Below are 16,933 nucleotides of genomic sequence, written 5' to 3'. Positions count from 1 at the left end.
ACAACCTAGGTTATCATCCAAATGTCGAAAATAAATAAGAAACCCAGCCCAAATTGACTGGTCCTGGTGTGCCTTATGGTAGGAGGATAATAGTTAACTCACCCTCAGAACTCAAAAAGAGGATTTATGATCCAGCTATCATCAGATAAGAAACAAAGTTTGAAAGTATTTTCATACTCAATTTTTTTTAACTAAAGAAGACAAGTGATTAGTATTTTTGACATGTCCTTAAAGAAATGAAAATTATTGCAGGTCACGCTATCCTCGGAACTCAAAAAGAGGATTTATGATCCAGCTAACATCAGATTAAAAACAAAGTACATACAGTAAATATTTTCATACTCTTTCTTAACTAGAGAAGTCAAGAGAATAGTATTTTTGACATGTCCTTAAAGAAGTTATTGCAGGTCATGCTATCTCAAGTTTAATAGTATATATGCCCCAAGGAGCAAAACTGAGGTCAAGCTCTGACAGAGAGGATGAAAAATGTGGTTGCCTGGAAAATCCATCTACAGTAATCAAATCACAGATGTATATTTTCTCTATGAAATGAATATACAGGCAGAAACAGCATGCACAACAGCTACAAGACTTTTAAATTCATGAGTAGTCAAGAGTCATATCAGATGCCTACAGCAAAGCAGGAGGAAAATCTAAAGGTATGCTGACAATACTGAACTGAAAGACTGCATACATTGGCTGTAATAAAGGATTTATATGAAAAAAGCTTTTATAAAAACACTTGACTTCATCATAACACCATTAATCATGTAAATGCCTGCCATGCTGTTTAACTGGGAGGCCGAGATGCTGAACATCCCAGCATTTTTGATTGCCTGTAGGGTCTAGAACAGAACTTGGGGTACTAAAGAGGTCAGTAACTACAAACATACAATGGTTTAGAGTAAAGTCAAAACCATATTGTCAAATAAGATCCTTGTATTAAGCACTGTATCTATTTAGGATACAGTTACTAATGTAATCCTTTGGTCTTCAGTTCCTGATAGTACCTTGAATGATAGGTGAGGTTGAGTTATAATGAAGAGGATGATAGTGAATCTCCAACCTGTTCCCTAAGGGTGAAATATAGCTCATTGGAAATGTGAGCTCTATTGAGTAAAATTTGAACTATTTTTGAGCAATCTGTAGGATACAAAGTGAAGTAGAATGACATTGCAAGGTGGCCACATATAGGATGTAAGGCAGGAAGTTTACACTTGAAAGCTAACAAGTGGACAGGGCTCTTGACTTTCACTTGTTTTGGCTTTTCTTTGTATTACCTGCCTTAGTTGGGCGAGTGTTTTTGGATACTTGTCTTTCTCTTTGACCTATGGAAAAAATGAGCCTTAGGGTGATGTGCTTGCTGTATTGGGTTCTCACTGGTTCAAGTAAAGTGCAGTGGTGCAGTCCTATTAATAGATGCCTGGGTCTTTGCCCAAAAGGACAGAGGAAATGAGACACTGTTGATAACCACCATCCTCCTTATTATCCTTCCCAGATAAGGCAAGAGCTTCACTTAACTATTTTGAAGATGCAAATGTGAGTTTAACTATTTTGAAGATGCAAATGTGTGTGTGATTTCTGAGGTAGATGCGTTTTCAAGGAGTTTTAGTCTTTATAGCACCAAGATAAGATCCTAATTAAGAGAAGGAAGGAAGAAATATACAACTAAAGGAATAATAAGGTTAACTGTATCAACACTCCTCTCATGATATCAACTGCAGAGTTTGTTTCACTTAACCTGGTAGAGGTTAATGGATGAGATTTTGCAAGGCCTTGCAATGCTGCTGCTGGTTCCCGAGAAAACCCTTTCTCTTAAGCCTTGCTGGATAATCTCCAGACAGGGATATGAAAATTGTAACAATGCTCTTGCTGCAGACTTAAGAGGCCTAAGGAGGCAACCTTTAACTCCAGGAAGTCAATGTGGCCCCAACCTTGACTTGACATGCCTGTAAATATCAGGATCTTCAGAGAGGGATGGATCAGCAGGACCTCTTGTAGATGACATGGTTCCACCACAACTCCAGGTCTTTCAAAACTGTCTGGGGCTGTTAACGGATAGTCATCTAGCATTGTCACTGCTGACCATGACATGAGAGTTGGACATGAAGTGACCTCCTCTAAAAACAAATATGGGGAACCACTTCTTAAGTGATATCAAATCCTGATTAGGGATTGCCACAGCTTGGCAGGAAGTTCTGGATCAAGGATGAGTTTTCCAATCATGTCAACTGTCATGTAAACCAAACCCTCAACAGAAAACTACACCTGGTAAGTTGCTCTTGTCTAAGGTGAAGATACAACTTGGAAACAGAAGAGAAATTAAGCTAAACAGTTGTAAAAACCAAGTAACTTACTCAGCACATTCTCTTTTGCCTCTTTCCATGTCATTTACTGTACTGTCATCCTAAACCTGGAACTTTTCAGAATGACTGACTATTATAAATCACATTATCTACTGGCTGTGAGGAAAGGGTGGGGTTCTCCAAAAAGGCAAGATTATAACCATCTCTACAAGCCTCATAAATGGAGGAACTGACAGTGGGGAAACATAGATTTCATTTCCTTCTACCTATTCTTCTAAAGGACTTCTCTGTAGCATATCCTCTTTCACTAGGCTGGAGGGGTGATAGCTTTCTCCTTGGTTGCTGTGGTCTTCCAGTAGTAGTTAAAGAGGATTCCAGTAGATGAAATCATCTTCCTGTAATGTAGTGATCACAGTGGGAAAGCTAAAACACAAAGACAGTGAGAATCTGGCAATTTCTGCAACACTTGTGGCAAACAGTACTTGCTTGGTGATGAAATCACTTTTCTTGCTGAATTATGGGAGAGTAAACATAAAGAAGTGTATTGGATGACTCAGAAAGAACTACAGAACAGAATCCTTTGCTATCAATAAAAAAAAACCTAGGGAAGATTGCCAGACCAAAGTTATTAGTACCCTAAAGGATCATAACGTAATTCACAGTTGTCTACCTTCTTCCATCTGGCAGACAAGACTGGTAATCCTGGGAAACAAATACAGTACTTTGGTAATGCTACTCAGGTGCATGTATACCTGTAAGAAAGGTTACTTGGGCTATCCATAATGTTTTGGTAGTTTAGGGCTTTGACTGGTGTTGATGGTAGTTTTCTTGCCATAAGGTTTGTGATTAGTTTAGGGACAACTTTGCAAATATAAAATGCAGTAGCTTATGAGAAAAGTGCTTTATGGTAATACTGTAATATTTTTTAATTTGCTTTTCTATATTTTGTCATGGGTAAACTTTATAAAGTTGCCAGTTTAATATATATAAAGTTCATAATTTATTCTACATAATTTATCATGTACTATTGTATTCTCACTTAATAATGAAATATTGCATATAATAACAACTGTTTTGATTATAAGCATGCTTTTGACTACAGTCAACCTCCACATATTTATAGTTCAGCATTTGTGGTTTCACCTATTCACAGATTTTTCTGTGGAACGGATCTCCAAATTATCAGGGAAAAATCGCCTATTCACAGATTTGTCATAGAGCAACATTCTCTAATTACTGTATTTTCATATTATTTTCATGACTAAATATACATTTGATATGTATTTGGCATTTGAACTATTAAAATGGGTAATTGTAAGCATTTTTGGAGGGGGTCTTTGGTGTTTCAACTATTAAAATAAACAGTTATGAGTGTTTTTAGAGGGGTTCAAGTATACTATTTGTAGATTTCAGCCATTTGCAGATGGTTGTGCCTCACCTCCCAAATACAGAGGGTTGACTGTACTATATGTTACTAATTCGCATTGACCACAAAATAATTATTATGAAGGAACTGAATCCCATTGAAAATTGATTTTCATTACTTTACCTAAATGTGAGGCTATACAAGTGCTTATATTGATTAGTATACCCAAGAAAAAATTATTTTAAGTATATAATAATGGAAAACTCAGAATTTATTCAATAAAGATTTATAAATCCAGTGCCTTTTTAATCAGTACCCATAAACATATCCCTATTAGATGATGTAGAAAAAATACTTAACATAACAAAAATTGAATACATATGAAAATCACGTGCAATGAAGGACAATGTTTTGGGGAGAAAAAATATTAAGAAAAATATACAAGAAAAGATGATTTTGATTGGACAAATTTCTAGAAAAAACTAAGCAAAATATCCAAGATAGGCAGAAAAGCCATTTGAGAAGAATATTCAATAAAAAAAAATACATTGAATACTAAAAATCAAATTCCACTAAAATGAAAACAAGGTATACATTTGGTTTTTAAAACATGGGCCATTACCAATATAGAAAAAAAAATACACAAGAACATCTACAGTACCTCTATTATAATTTCTTCGGAATCTGGCGTCTTAGTTTGCTTCAGTCTTCCCTCTCGCCGCTGTCGCACCAGTACTCTCCAGTCCTCTGTTGCTGGAGATGAAGTCCCTTGTTCTGATTTCTGTATACTATGTACATTCTGCTCTATACTCATGTTTGTGTCAGAGGCAGTTGTATGCTCTGATGGTACAGACTGTGTGCGTACCGTGATTGTAAAGGATGGTGTTGCGTTTCGTGCCTCTGTTACTGATGAACCAGTTTTAGAATTAGGTACTCCTGAACAGCTGGTGCTTTGAACTGTGGTAGGTGTAGAGACTGCTGGTAGTATCTGTGCAGCCGTAGTAACTGCAGCATGGCAATCTTTGCCCCCACTCATAAATCGGCGTCTTGCAGCACCAATGTCAAGTGGTGAAATCTCTACTGGATCCTGATTTTCATCAGATTTTATTAGTGTTTTATTTCCTTCTAGATCATGTGAACCTGGACTGCTAGATAACCTCCTAATTTGTGAAATATATTGAGGAGACTGTGTTTCTTCTTCGTAATAAGGCCGGGGTGGCCAAACAAGCCCAGAGCCTGATCTAGAAGTCTTTGGTACTGGAGTTACAGAAGGAGGAGTTGAACTATTTTCTAATTCATCTCCACTTGTACTGTCACTAGTTCCTGTAACATTCATTGAAGCTAGTCGGCTACTAATAATTTTACTTGTAATACCACTCTGCTGAACAGGTACTACTGTATTTGTTTCTGACATAGTAACATCAGGAGATGTGTTGGTTGGACGTATAACTGACACTTGAACAGGGGAAACAGATGATTTACTTTGCTGATTAGTATTAAAACTACTGCTTGGGGAGGTAGTAGTAATACCTAATGGAGCAGAACTTATATTAATAGGAGGGCTCATTCCAGATGCATTATTAGCAGAAGATAAAATATGAACACTTGGTTTATGAGATACAGGTGAACTTGATAAGGGATTACTCACATTTGTTGCTGGTGGTGGACAGAATGAGAGAGTAGGATTACCTACAGATTTCTTATTAAAAGATATGGCATTGATGCTTGATTTCTGTAATCCTTGGACTGTTGATGGTAAGGAAGTAACTGCTGTAGTTGTTGCAGTGTTGTTAAACGATGATGATGAATTATCTGCAGGTCTGGTTGATACTACTGTTACTTCAGAAATTTCACTTGCAGCTTCAATATTTTCTTCATCATAATCAAAAGATTGAAACTTTTCTTTATCTGCATCTTTGATTTTGAAAGATCTTCTTGCAAAGACTTTAAAAAGCTCAGGCTGATCATTTTTTGTGGGTGAAGGAAGCGGTTGACCTGCAACTGAATTAGCACGATCCATAACTGGAGCTCTCTCTGATACTAGTGGTTTTCTCAGTATAACTCGTTCAATTGTGGGCTCTGGAGAAGAACCTTCCACACCAGAATCATGGTCTTTTTTCTCTGATGTACTTCCAGATGGTGAAATATCCCTCTGTATACTCTTCCCAACTTTACTATTACTCTTCTTAATGTATGGTTTCTCCGATCTACTTTCAATTATGATATGACTAGGTTCAATTTTCACATTATTCAGTCCTTCTTGGGGTATTTTCTGCATGTTAGTACTAGTGTTTAATTCATTGTCTGTAAGTATGGTAGATGACTCTGTAACCTTTGACTCAAGTTTTGCTTGCTTATCATTATCAGTATCATAAATAATAGAATGCCCTTTACTTTCAACTTTGTTAAGCTGGATACGCATGAACTCTGGGACTGGAGAAGGATCTGGTTCACGAGTAATAATTCGTTTCATACTGGGTTCTTTCTTTAATGAGCGACGGCGAAGAGATTCGCCATCAACTTCTCCCTCGTCTGACCCTTTATGTTTTAATGTTCCATCAGTCTCAGTCTGTACAGCATTCCCAGGATACTTTTTGGACTCTTTTACGCGGGAGTCTAATTTATCTTCGACAGAAATTGACTTGGATCCAGATTTCATATCTACGACCCTCTTGCTTGCAGGTTCTAACTGATCTACATCTTTGGCAAGACTGGCTTTATATGCATCTGTAGTATATCCAACATGAGACACACTAGATGCTTTCCTAAGCAAATCCTCAGGCTCACGGGATTGCAAGGTTATGCTAGAATCTAAAGAAAGAGGTCCTGAATTAATATCTTGTCCACTAAGGGCTTCTTGCTGGCTTGAAAGCTGTTGTTCATGATGTTTATGCTTGTAAACCTTATACTGACTTTGAGACTGGGGACGAATGAAAACTCCTGGAAGTGATGTATTTGTAAGAGAATCTATTGATCGATGAGATGAGGCAGATATGTCAGTAACACCACTTGACGATATTGTTCGTGACGATGAAGTTTTTGTATCACCATCTAAACTTTCAACTGATGAAGTCTTTTTGAGGGACAATTCATTATCTTCGCAATTTATCTGAGCAGGAGTGATCTTGGGGTGAACTTCATGCTGACTTCCTTGAATTTCTCTGAAACTTTTAACCTTCCTTACACCTTCTATAGGTCGAGATGAACGCTCTTCATATGAAGACATTCGGAAAACACTTGGTGGGCCTGGAGTTGTACTTTCTAAACGCCCTTCCACACTCGCTGACCGAGGTGTCTGAGGTGAAGAAGAGACTGCTTCTTGTTTAGACCTCTCTCGACTTGGATCTCTCACTTTACCTGATGGAGGTAAAGGATGTGTTTCCTGACGTGATTTAGTAGAGGTTCTCCCTAACATGGGGAACTTTGACCCTGATGAATCCTTTCGTTTTTCTCTTGAAGTTCTTTGGTCACCTCCACGGCGCATCGGGCTTACACTGTTTTCACGGCTCTCGTCACCACTGCCTCGAGATCTCCGCCTCCCAGACCGTACACTTCCAAATATTCTCTGAAGCAGTGGTTCATCTTTCTTTTCAGGCTCATGACTTTCAGTAGTGACACTGGATTCTTGCTTAATTTGGTCATCTGAAGACAAAAAAATGTATGTACTTTTTAAGATGCTTAAAACTGGAAAGAAGCATAACAATATTATCTTAGTATAAAACAATGTATTCATAAAGTATGTTCTACCCTCTAAGAAAAACCTAGGAAATTTTTTTTATAAAATTAAATTCCATCCAGATAGCTCCAAAGCAAACCTTAAAACCAATCTGGTAACAAGAAAGAAATTAAAACTGCATAAGTTACTGAATTGCTATAAAGAATTAGATGTATATGCCACACCTCAGTCACTGAATATTGTGACTGAAATGATTTGCAAACAAAAACAAAAGCCAATCTTACCAATAACTGGCTGTATGACAGCAGTATCAAGAGATGGAGGAACTGTGGCAGTGGCAGGCTTTGGTGGAGTAGCATTTTTACTGTTGGCTTCCTCATTGACTTCTGGGGTTGCAGGCAGACTCATCTGCCCAGCAATCTAAAACAGATTATCCATATTTCAGAAATACTTAAATATATAAGCATAACATAGTTAACTTCATATCTATGAATAAAAATATTTTGCAAGGTAAGGATAAATAAGCTAATTGTATATATTTACTATACGATAATGTATATAAATGTACAGGAATAAAGAGTATAATAGTGTTACAAGTGCCTAGTTTCCTACTTGTATGCTACAGTTGATTGAATTGTGAATTGTTCCCTTTCCTTACCATGAATACACACTCTACTGAAATTTTGCATCATCTGCAAATGTGAATTGAAAGGTGTTTGTATTTTATCTCATAATTTTATGCACACTTCTCAGACTCATCTGTAACATTTGATGACAATTTTCCTTGGAGAAAAAATATACAGAAATGGCTACATACATACAGGTCTTAAGAAATACTTCTTTTGATATTTGTTCTTTATATGGTATGTTTCAGAGGTATGCAACCTGAAAGGCACTTGAGAAAATTAAAATATTTCAAGTTCCAGGATATATCAGCTCTGCTGATACTGCATTGAAACGTGGATTTTGTTACATGGAAACCACCATGCTACCATCACTAGAGTTTGGAGATATAAATAACACTTCACCCGAAAATTAAGTTTCTGATTCTAATGGTGTGAAATTGTCTTACAAATCTCAACCATTGACATTATGTCTTTATACTTAAATCTTCCAGAGAATTTGTACAATTAATTGAAAATATTTTAGAGAAGCTCCAAAACAAAAATTTTAACTTGCACTCAACTATACAGTGAAGAAGATATAGACGGTCAAATATGCTGATAAAAATATCAATTCAAAAATTGGAATGAAATATACCTGAGCAGACCTCCTTGAACGTGGTGCACCATGGGTTCGACGAGGCCTAACGGAGATCTTGTGATGAGCTGCTTGATGGCTTAGTGGAACAGCACCAGCAACAGGTTCATTATCTGAAATAGAGATGTGAATTTGAGCCCGTTTCCTCAATTTCATCCTCATGCACATTATCATTTATTGATGAGTTACAGTTACATTAACGCACTGTACAATAATATAAACGCATAAACCCAAGGTGCTGAAGCGTAAATTATCAAAATGTCCTTGAAACAACTTAAAGTCTTCAGTCAGGAATAAAATCAGAAGCCAGATATATGGTATATAAGAATCAACAGAGGAAGTTTTCACATAAACTTCCAAGCAAACCTAAAACATGTCCATGGGATTGAAAATCGACGAGGTCTGTATTTCTCAAATACAATAGGTAAGGTCTGTATTTCTTAAATACAAAGTCTGATTGTAAAAGCAAACTTACTGAAATGACCTGCCCCAGAACTGACACAAAAGAGAACAAAAAATGAGGATGGAAAGACAGTGGGGCCAATCCCTTAGAAAACAAAGAACATAGAAACCGCTTTCCAAGCAAAGCAGTTAAGCAAACAATTGCTTAACATCAAAGAGAAAACTATATCACAAGCCTCTTGATTCTCTCACAGCAGCAACTCTGTAAATGACCAACAAAAAAACTTTCTATTTTCAATAATATGTCTGTCCCAAAAATGTTCTTTAACAGTGTTTATATACTTAAAAAAAAAGGGGGGCTAAGGGAAGAATTCGGAAGTGACCTAATGAATGGCAAAACTATTACAATAAGAGTCAAATGGATAATCTCTGATGACCAGGCTATGGCTATCCTACTCAGTGCTGAAAAAGAACATTAAATTCAATGTAATATTACAAAACAAGATCCTCTGTTTAAAAAGATTCCAAAATTATTAAAGACATGCAATGTAAACTTACACAAGCCATAAGGTGGCCAGGTTAAAAAACTTAAAAAGAGATTTCAAGCCAAATGGTAATAATGCTATCCTGACATTTTTGTTTTCAATAAGAGCAGACTGGCGTGAAAACAGGGACAGAAAATCCTGAAGGGGATTGGAATACGAGAAAAAGGCTCTAGCGCTGAAGGGAAATGCTTAATTTCTCGCTTACTACTGTTCTTTAAAAAAAAAAAAAAAATCACAAAAGTTTACTAAAACGTACCATTTTTCTTGAGCAAGGTCATACAGGAAAATCAACAAGTTCAAGGTCAATGACCAAGAATCCAATACCCAACTGCTACCGTGCTAATAAGGACAAGAGCGAGATTTTACATACAAGTTTGCAACATACGGGGTCAAAAATCAAGACAAAATGCCCTGGCATTGTACATAATCAGAACGACGAACAAAGTATATAAGAATTATAAGGAAAGATTTGACATGCGGAGGCTTAATCAATCGACTAGTCCTCACAAAGTCAAAATATCAACTAATAGGTATCACATGAGACCGAAAAAAAGAATAATAAGACATAAAGGCTAATCAATTAACTGCCTCAACAGAACCACATTAACTACAGTCACAGGACGTTGGTCAATACAGAAAATTAGGGAAAATAAATAAATATTCAGTCACTCAACATTCCCCACACGAACAAGCAAGCCGTAACCACAGAGAGAATCCCGCAGCTGGAGACATGGTGCGTATCACCTAGTATGACCAGTGTCAAGGTTACCCTGCGACTTGGAAAAGGGATCCCGTCCATCCAGTATGCTGTCACTCAAGTAAGTGGCCCTCTGCCTAGTCCTCGTCTTCACTTTGCTAGCAGGACGTGCTGCCGATACACGAACAGTGACGAGGTAAAACGTGGTCTTGCTTCTACCTATAGCTTCATTTGTTAAGATCATTGCATAAGGTAATAAAACACGACATAATGATTTGTGGAATAATAAATAAACGATGAGATTTCTAATTGCCTGGTTACTTGCTTGTACCTCTACCATATCCGCAAAGGTGCCTAAAACAAAACTCACAGTGCAAATGGAAAATTCAATACGCTCATATAACTATGCGTTTTCACTTTTACGTAAATAGTAAAAAAAAAAAAAACGAAATATCCAAATTGATGACTTTTAGTGTAAAACCTTAGTAATGTAACTTTGTGAAATGATAATAATCAACGTGAATTTGTGAAGTTATGGCAGTGTTATGAAAAAGCTTTTAAGTAAATCACTTTTTGAGTATGAATTTCAACGTTGACAATTACTCATCTGGACTGCGTTGGATTACATACATTTTATAATAATAATAATAATAGACTGGAGTTAGTCTTAACATATTCAATACACCTGAGTATCTTCATTCACTTACATATGTCGCCGAATTTGAGAACCCACAAGTGAAGGCCGAGTGCGTTAACTATTTACGCCACAAAAACAAGTCGCTGGCATTGAGAACTTGATACGATTGCGGGTCAAGTTCATAAAGAAAACTTATTTTTTTGTCCCGGTTATTGGATGGACTAGTGCCCGTTCGTATTTACTTATGAACGAGACTCTTGACTACCCTAGCGGGTAAGGTTACGGGGACTCATAATTACAGTGCAAAAAAAAAAAAAAAAAAAAAAAAAAAAAAAAATCAATTTCACGCCGGTCAAGGCAGGCTGCAAATGAGTCAGGTTGTAACGGTGACATGAATATCGTTTAATGTTGCACAAATAAAGTTGCAATGGGTCTTCATCGCGTATCTTTACCCCCGATATATATATATATATATATATATATATATATATATATATATATATATATATATATATATATATATATTAATATATAAAAAATAAAAGACTGAAACAAATTACATGCCTGAAAAACATTTTCCAACAATTATATTTCTTTACTAATATCTACAAGTCACGCCGGATACATAAGTCCATACAAAGTGCAAAGCATGATTGGCGAACTTGAACACTGCAAGAGTGTTTTTACTGTGAGAGGTCGCAAACTGCGCATGTGTTCATAAGAGCAAATATTCTTTATATTTATGTGCTTGTATATATAAATGCCAAAGTAAATTGGAATGATAACGATTATCTAACTGAAAAGCGTGTCTACTTTAAGACAAAATCACAAATTCTTGGTAATTTGTATTTTTCCTAGCGATACTTACCTCGAACCATGGAATTAGACTCCCGCCCTTCCAGCCCCGCTGAAGCTTAGGGGAGACACCTCGGAGTGGAGTAAGAAGGACTGACTATAGGTCATTAGGATGGCTTGGTCTCCGACCCCTGGGGCATAGGCCTGACCTGGGTGCGGCATATAACCAGAATTTTCTGGTCGGACCCGGATCGACATCCGGGAATCTCCTATGAAATGGTTCGAGGTAAGTATCGCTAGGAAAAATACAAATTACCAAGAATTTGTGATTTGTTCCGATGCGAGATACTTACCTCGAACCATTTCATAGGAGACTTACCCCTTAGGAGGAGGGCGAAGGTTAGGGGAGGGAACGGCCCCCAAAGGTGATAGGTCAGAGGAGGGGCGACTGCTCCCCTTAGAACTCAACCCAGCCCGTTATCGTGGGTGGTTGGTTAGGAGGGGTGCAAGGCAAGCCTGGTGCGGGTATAACCAAACCTTGACATGTAAAACTGTGGTTTGTACTGAGAACCATACGCACTCCTGCGTATCTTACCTGAGTATCCTGGATTCCTCGCTCCAACCAAAGGCCCAGGGATAACAAGGATAAGGATTAGGGGGGATTTGAGGAAAAACCACACACACTCACATACACTCAATACACACCGGCCCGTCCACTCCAAGAAGATTGGAGAGGGGACCTAGACCTGTTGCTGGCCTGCCACCACGGGGCCAATCTCAAAGGCGTCGAGCGACCTTCTCGTGCAGTCTTTTAGATAGTGGGCTGTGAATGTCGACTGCCTATTCCAGACTCCTGCCCTCAGGACCTGGTCCACTGCCATGTTCTTTGAGAATGAAAGGGACACCCCAATTCCCCTGATGTCATGGGGCTTGGCTCCCTCTGGAGGGGAAAGGCCCCCCTTCTCGTAGGCTCTCCGGATGGTTTCTCTCAGCCAAAAGGAGATGGTGTTTTTCGAGGCTGCCTTCTTCACCCTTCCCGTGGTGACGAAGAGATTCTTTACCTCCGGCCTGAACCGGGCTGTTCTTTCCATGTACTTCCGAACTGCCCTCACCGGACAAAGGAGGAGATCCTTAGGCTGGTCCGATTTCGGGAGGGCAGGGATGGAAAACTCCACGAACCTGAGATCCGAGCTCGAGGGGTTCTGATTCTTAGCCACGAAGGAGGGGACAAACCTGAATGAGAGTTCCTTCCATCCCCTCGTGTGGGTCACTACATACGAGAGGCCGTGGAGCTCCCCCACCCTCTTCGTGGAGGCCAGGGCTAGCAGAAACACTGTCTTGAGGGTCAGCTCCCTATCCAGGATGTCCTTGAGCGGCTCGAACGGGGGCTTCCTCAGGGAATCCAAAACTATTGCAACATCCCAGCGGGGAACCAAGCCAGCGCTGGGAGGGCACTTCTGCTCAAAGCTCCTTATGAGCAAGGACAGAGGCTTCGAGTTCCCCAGATCCAGCCCTTTCAGGGAGAAGACCTGGCTCAATGCGGACCTGGCTCCTTTGACTGCTGGAATTGACAGGCCCTTGTCCAACCTCAGGTAGGTCAAGAATTCTGCGATGTCTGGGATCTTCGCTCGGAGAGGTTCCAGGTTACGCTTTCTACACCAGGCCCCAAAAACCTTCCACTTTGCCTGGTAGATGTTAGCGGAGGATTCCCTCAAGTAACTGGACATGTGAGAAGCCACCCTCCCAGAAAACCCTCTCCTATTTAACAGCCGCTCGATAGTCTCCAGCCGTGAAGGGAGAGGGCTGGAATGTTCCTGTGGAACCTCTCGAAGTGGGGCTGTCTTAACAGGTCTGGCCTGGGGGGCAGCTCCCAAGGAGGAAGAGAGGCCAACTCTAGAAGGTCCGGGAACCACTCCCTGTCCGGCCACCAAGGCGCCACCAACGTCAGGGCCGCCCCTTTCGCCTTTCTTAGATGGTTGAGGACCTGCCTGAGGACTGCAAAGGGAGGGAAAGCGTACATGTCCAGGCCGTCCCACGGGTGCTGGAACGCATCCTCCCAAAACGCGGCTGGGTCCGGCACCGGGGAGCAGTACACCGGCAGTTTGGTGTTTAGCCTCGTAGCAAACAGGTCCAGGGATGGGGAGCCCCACTTCCCTATTAGTTCCCTCGCTACTTCGGGGTGTAGGGACCATTCGGATCCCACCACCTGACCCCATCTGCTGAGGCCGTCGGCGACTACGTTTTTCTTGCCGGGAATGAATCTTGCCGTCAAGGAGGTCCCAAGGGCTTCGGTTTGGCTCAAGATCTCCTCCGTCAATCCGCAGAGATCCCTTGATCTCAGGCCTCCTTGCTTCTTGACGTAGGCGACCACTGTGGCATTGTCGCACATCAGACACACCGAGTGTCCTCCCACTGCTTCCTTGAATGCTTCCAGGGCATGCTTTACTGCCAAGAGCTCCAGTTTGTTTATGTGGAAGGTGCTCTGCTCTTGCGACCATATCCCCCGCACTGAGAGGGAATTCAGGTGGGCAGCCTACCTTCGACGCGTCCGTAAACAGGAGCATCTCCGGGGGCACTGACCCGAGGGGCACACCCCGATGAGAGTTTGCAGGATTCAGCCACCAACCGAGGGCCTTCCTTGCTGCCAGTGAGATGGAAACCGGCTTTTGAGGTGTTTCCTCCTTCTGGGACCACCCTACTTTCAGGTCCCATTGTAGTGGCCTTAATCTCAGCCTTCCCTGGGGGACTAGTTTTTCCAGGGAGACCAGGTGGCCTAAAAGCCTTTGCCACTCCTTTGCCGGTCTCGGGGGGTGGCTTAGGAAGTTGCAGGCAATTTTTCGGAGGTTTGCCAGCCTGTCCCCCGAGGGGAAAGCTCGCCCCACTTCCGTATCCAATTCCATCCCCAGGTACACCATCCTGGTGGAGGGAGCTAGAAGGGACTTCTCCCAGTTCACCATGATTCCCAGGGTTTTGCAGAAGGCCAGGAGGGCGTCTCTCTGTTCTATCAAGCGCTCCTTTGAGGAGGAAAGGAGTAGCCAGTCGTCTAGGTACCTGAGAAGGCGTATACCCCTCTTGTGGGCCCAAGACGACACCAGGGAGAACACCCTCGTGAACACTTGCGGGGCCGTTGCCAGTCCGAAGCAGAGTGACTTGAACTGGAAGGTCCGGTCCTCCCAACTTATGCGAAGGTATTTCCTGGAGGACGGGTGTACCGGGATCTGGAAGTAGGCGTCTTTGAGATCCAGGGACATCATGAAATCCCCTTGCCTCACGGAAGCCAGCACCGAGCGTGGTGTTTCCATCTTGAAGGGCGGATTTAGGATGAATGAGTTGAGGACCGAAAGGTCTATGACCGGTCGCCACCCCCCTGACGATTCTCCACCAGAAAAGTCGACTGAAGAACCCGGGGGAGCGATCCACCACCTGCTGGAGGGCTCCCTTCTCCAGCAGTGCCTGAACTTCTAGCCTTAGGGCCTCCCTGAGCACAGGGTTCCGGGGCTGAGAGGCCAGATTGGCCGGCTCCCCTGTCAAGGGAGGCTTCTGGTCTAGAAAGGGGATTCGGTAACCGTCCCTGAGGACCTGGACTGTCCAGGGCTCGGCTCCGAGATCCTCCCAGTTCTGCCAACAGCTCGAGAGGCAACCCCCCACCGGTGGCGAAAGACACGGTAGAGGGCCTCGACTCCTACTTCCTCCTAGGGAAGCGGTTGTTACGACCCCTCCTGGAAGAAGTAGGGTGTCTGGGCCTGAAGGGTGCCTGGGAAGGAGGGAGGGTCCTGGGGGAGGGCTGAGTTCCCTGGTCTCTCCAGTTCCGCAGGGGTGATTCCGTGGGGGGAGCCGAGAGGGTCCTATTCTGAGGTTTCGGCCGCTCACTAGGTCTTTTCGGCACCGACTGACGTAGGGGAGGGGCCCTATAAACGATTGGGCCTTGGCTGGCCTTCCTCCCCCGTTCCACAGACTCCTCCACTAGCTCCTCCGGAAAGAGAGCAGCTCCTTCCACTGGGGCGTTTCGAAGGGTCCTTAGCTCCCTCTCAGGAATGCTCCTAGGGAGTTTGGCCAGCACAGAATCCCTCCTCCTCAAGATCCAGTTCGCCCAGGACGAGACCAGTTGGGTCGTGAGGAAGCCCAAGGACTTACCCCCCGACAAAATTAGTTCTTTGAATTGGGCAAGAGAGGCCTCGTCCCTCAAGTCGTGGAGGGTGGGGAAACCTGGCTACCGCCCCGGACCACAGATCTAACCAGAAGCCACATGAATCGAGGTCCACGCTGTGACTTCCATAGCCATAGCCTCCTGGTGAGAGAAGGAGACTAGTCCCGACGTGAGCCTCTCTTCCGAGAGTCCGGGCGCTAGGGCTGCCAAGTTACCTTCCCTTCCACGGATTTGGGAGGAGAGGGGCACCTCCCGGGCCATATAGCCTCCTCTGACTCGGCTTAGACGCTGGGAGTAGTCTAGCCGAGGAGTGCCAACGCAAGGAGTTACTGGAGCCTGCAATGAGTTTCTCCACCACCGTCAGGGCCTTCTCCGTATTGGTGGACCTAGGGAGGCTGAGAGAGGGCTTGGGTTCCTCTGGATCCCTGAACAGAAAGTCCACCGCCATGGATCTGTTGTCCTCTACCGTCGGGGCTGGCTCCTCTAGCCGTTCATGGACCTATCAGAGAGAGGACTCTCCTGAAAGCAGAAACCTTCATCCACTGGACCCAATTCCTCCAGGGCATTCTGGAGTACCTCCTGGATAAGGGTCTCTTCCTCAGCGTCCCGCGACGGAGGAGAGGCCCCAGACCCTAGCTGGAGGGAAGCTGGAGAAGCTCCCCGGAGAGGGGCTCCTAAACCCAGTTGCACACCGGTCTCCTGCAAGGGGGGATGCCCCGAACGCCTGGCCCATCCCGAGGAGGTACTCATACCTGAGCGGTGGGGGGGCTCTGAACCCCCTAAGGAGGTATCGGCTCTAGGCTCCATCCGCGAAGGCGACAATCGTGTGGGAACACGGAAGAAGGGAGCCCGCTCGGTCATGGAGGCCAACCCTATGGCTGACGAGACCGAGGCAGGATCCACCGGGACCGAGGGAAGAGTAGGGAGGGAGACGGCTGGGAACCCCCCATGAGAGACCTTCCTGGGGGCCATTTGGGTGGGGGTGGGGGCCAACCCTCGGGGAAGGAGACGCCTCCGCCCCTGGGGGGAGATGTCCCGACGCCTGTCACTCCCTCTACGATCCCGGCTACGATGATGAGAGCGGGAAGAGCCGCTCGAGGAC

At 43.0% G+C, this 16,933-nt stretch overlaps 1 protein-coding gene across 1 annotated transcript in view; it reads right to left on the bottom strand.

Moving 5' to 3' along the window:
• LOC135226546 (microtubule-associated protein futsch-like) overlaps window positions 1-16,933 on the bottom strand; it is a 302,767-nt gene that overhangs the window by 6,260 nt on the left and 279,574 nt on the right. Inside the window, 4 exon segments of the mRNA XM_064266202.1 lie at window positions 4,334-7,314; window positions 7,633-7,768; window positions 8,609-8,721; window positions 10,325-10,423. Coding sequence (XP_064122272.1) covers window positions 4,334-7,314; window positions 7,633-7,768; window positions 8,609-8,721; window positions 10,325-10,423 — 3,329 coding nt within the window.

The sequence above is a fragment of the Macrobrachium nipponense genome, chromosome 14, assembly GCF_015104395.2.
Source record: "Macrobrachium nipponense isolate FS-2020 chromosome 14, ASM1510439v2, whole genome shotgun sequence".
Classification (NCBI taxonomy): Eukaryota; Metazoa; Arthropoda; class Malacostraca; order Decapoda; family Palaemonidae; genus Macrobrachium; species Macrobrachium nipponense.
The sequence above is the reverse complement of the archived record's forward strand: the minus strand, read 5'-3'. Positions and strand labels throughout refer to the sequence as shown.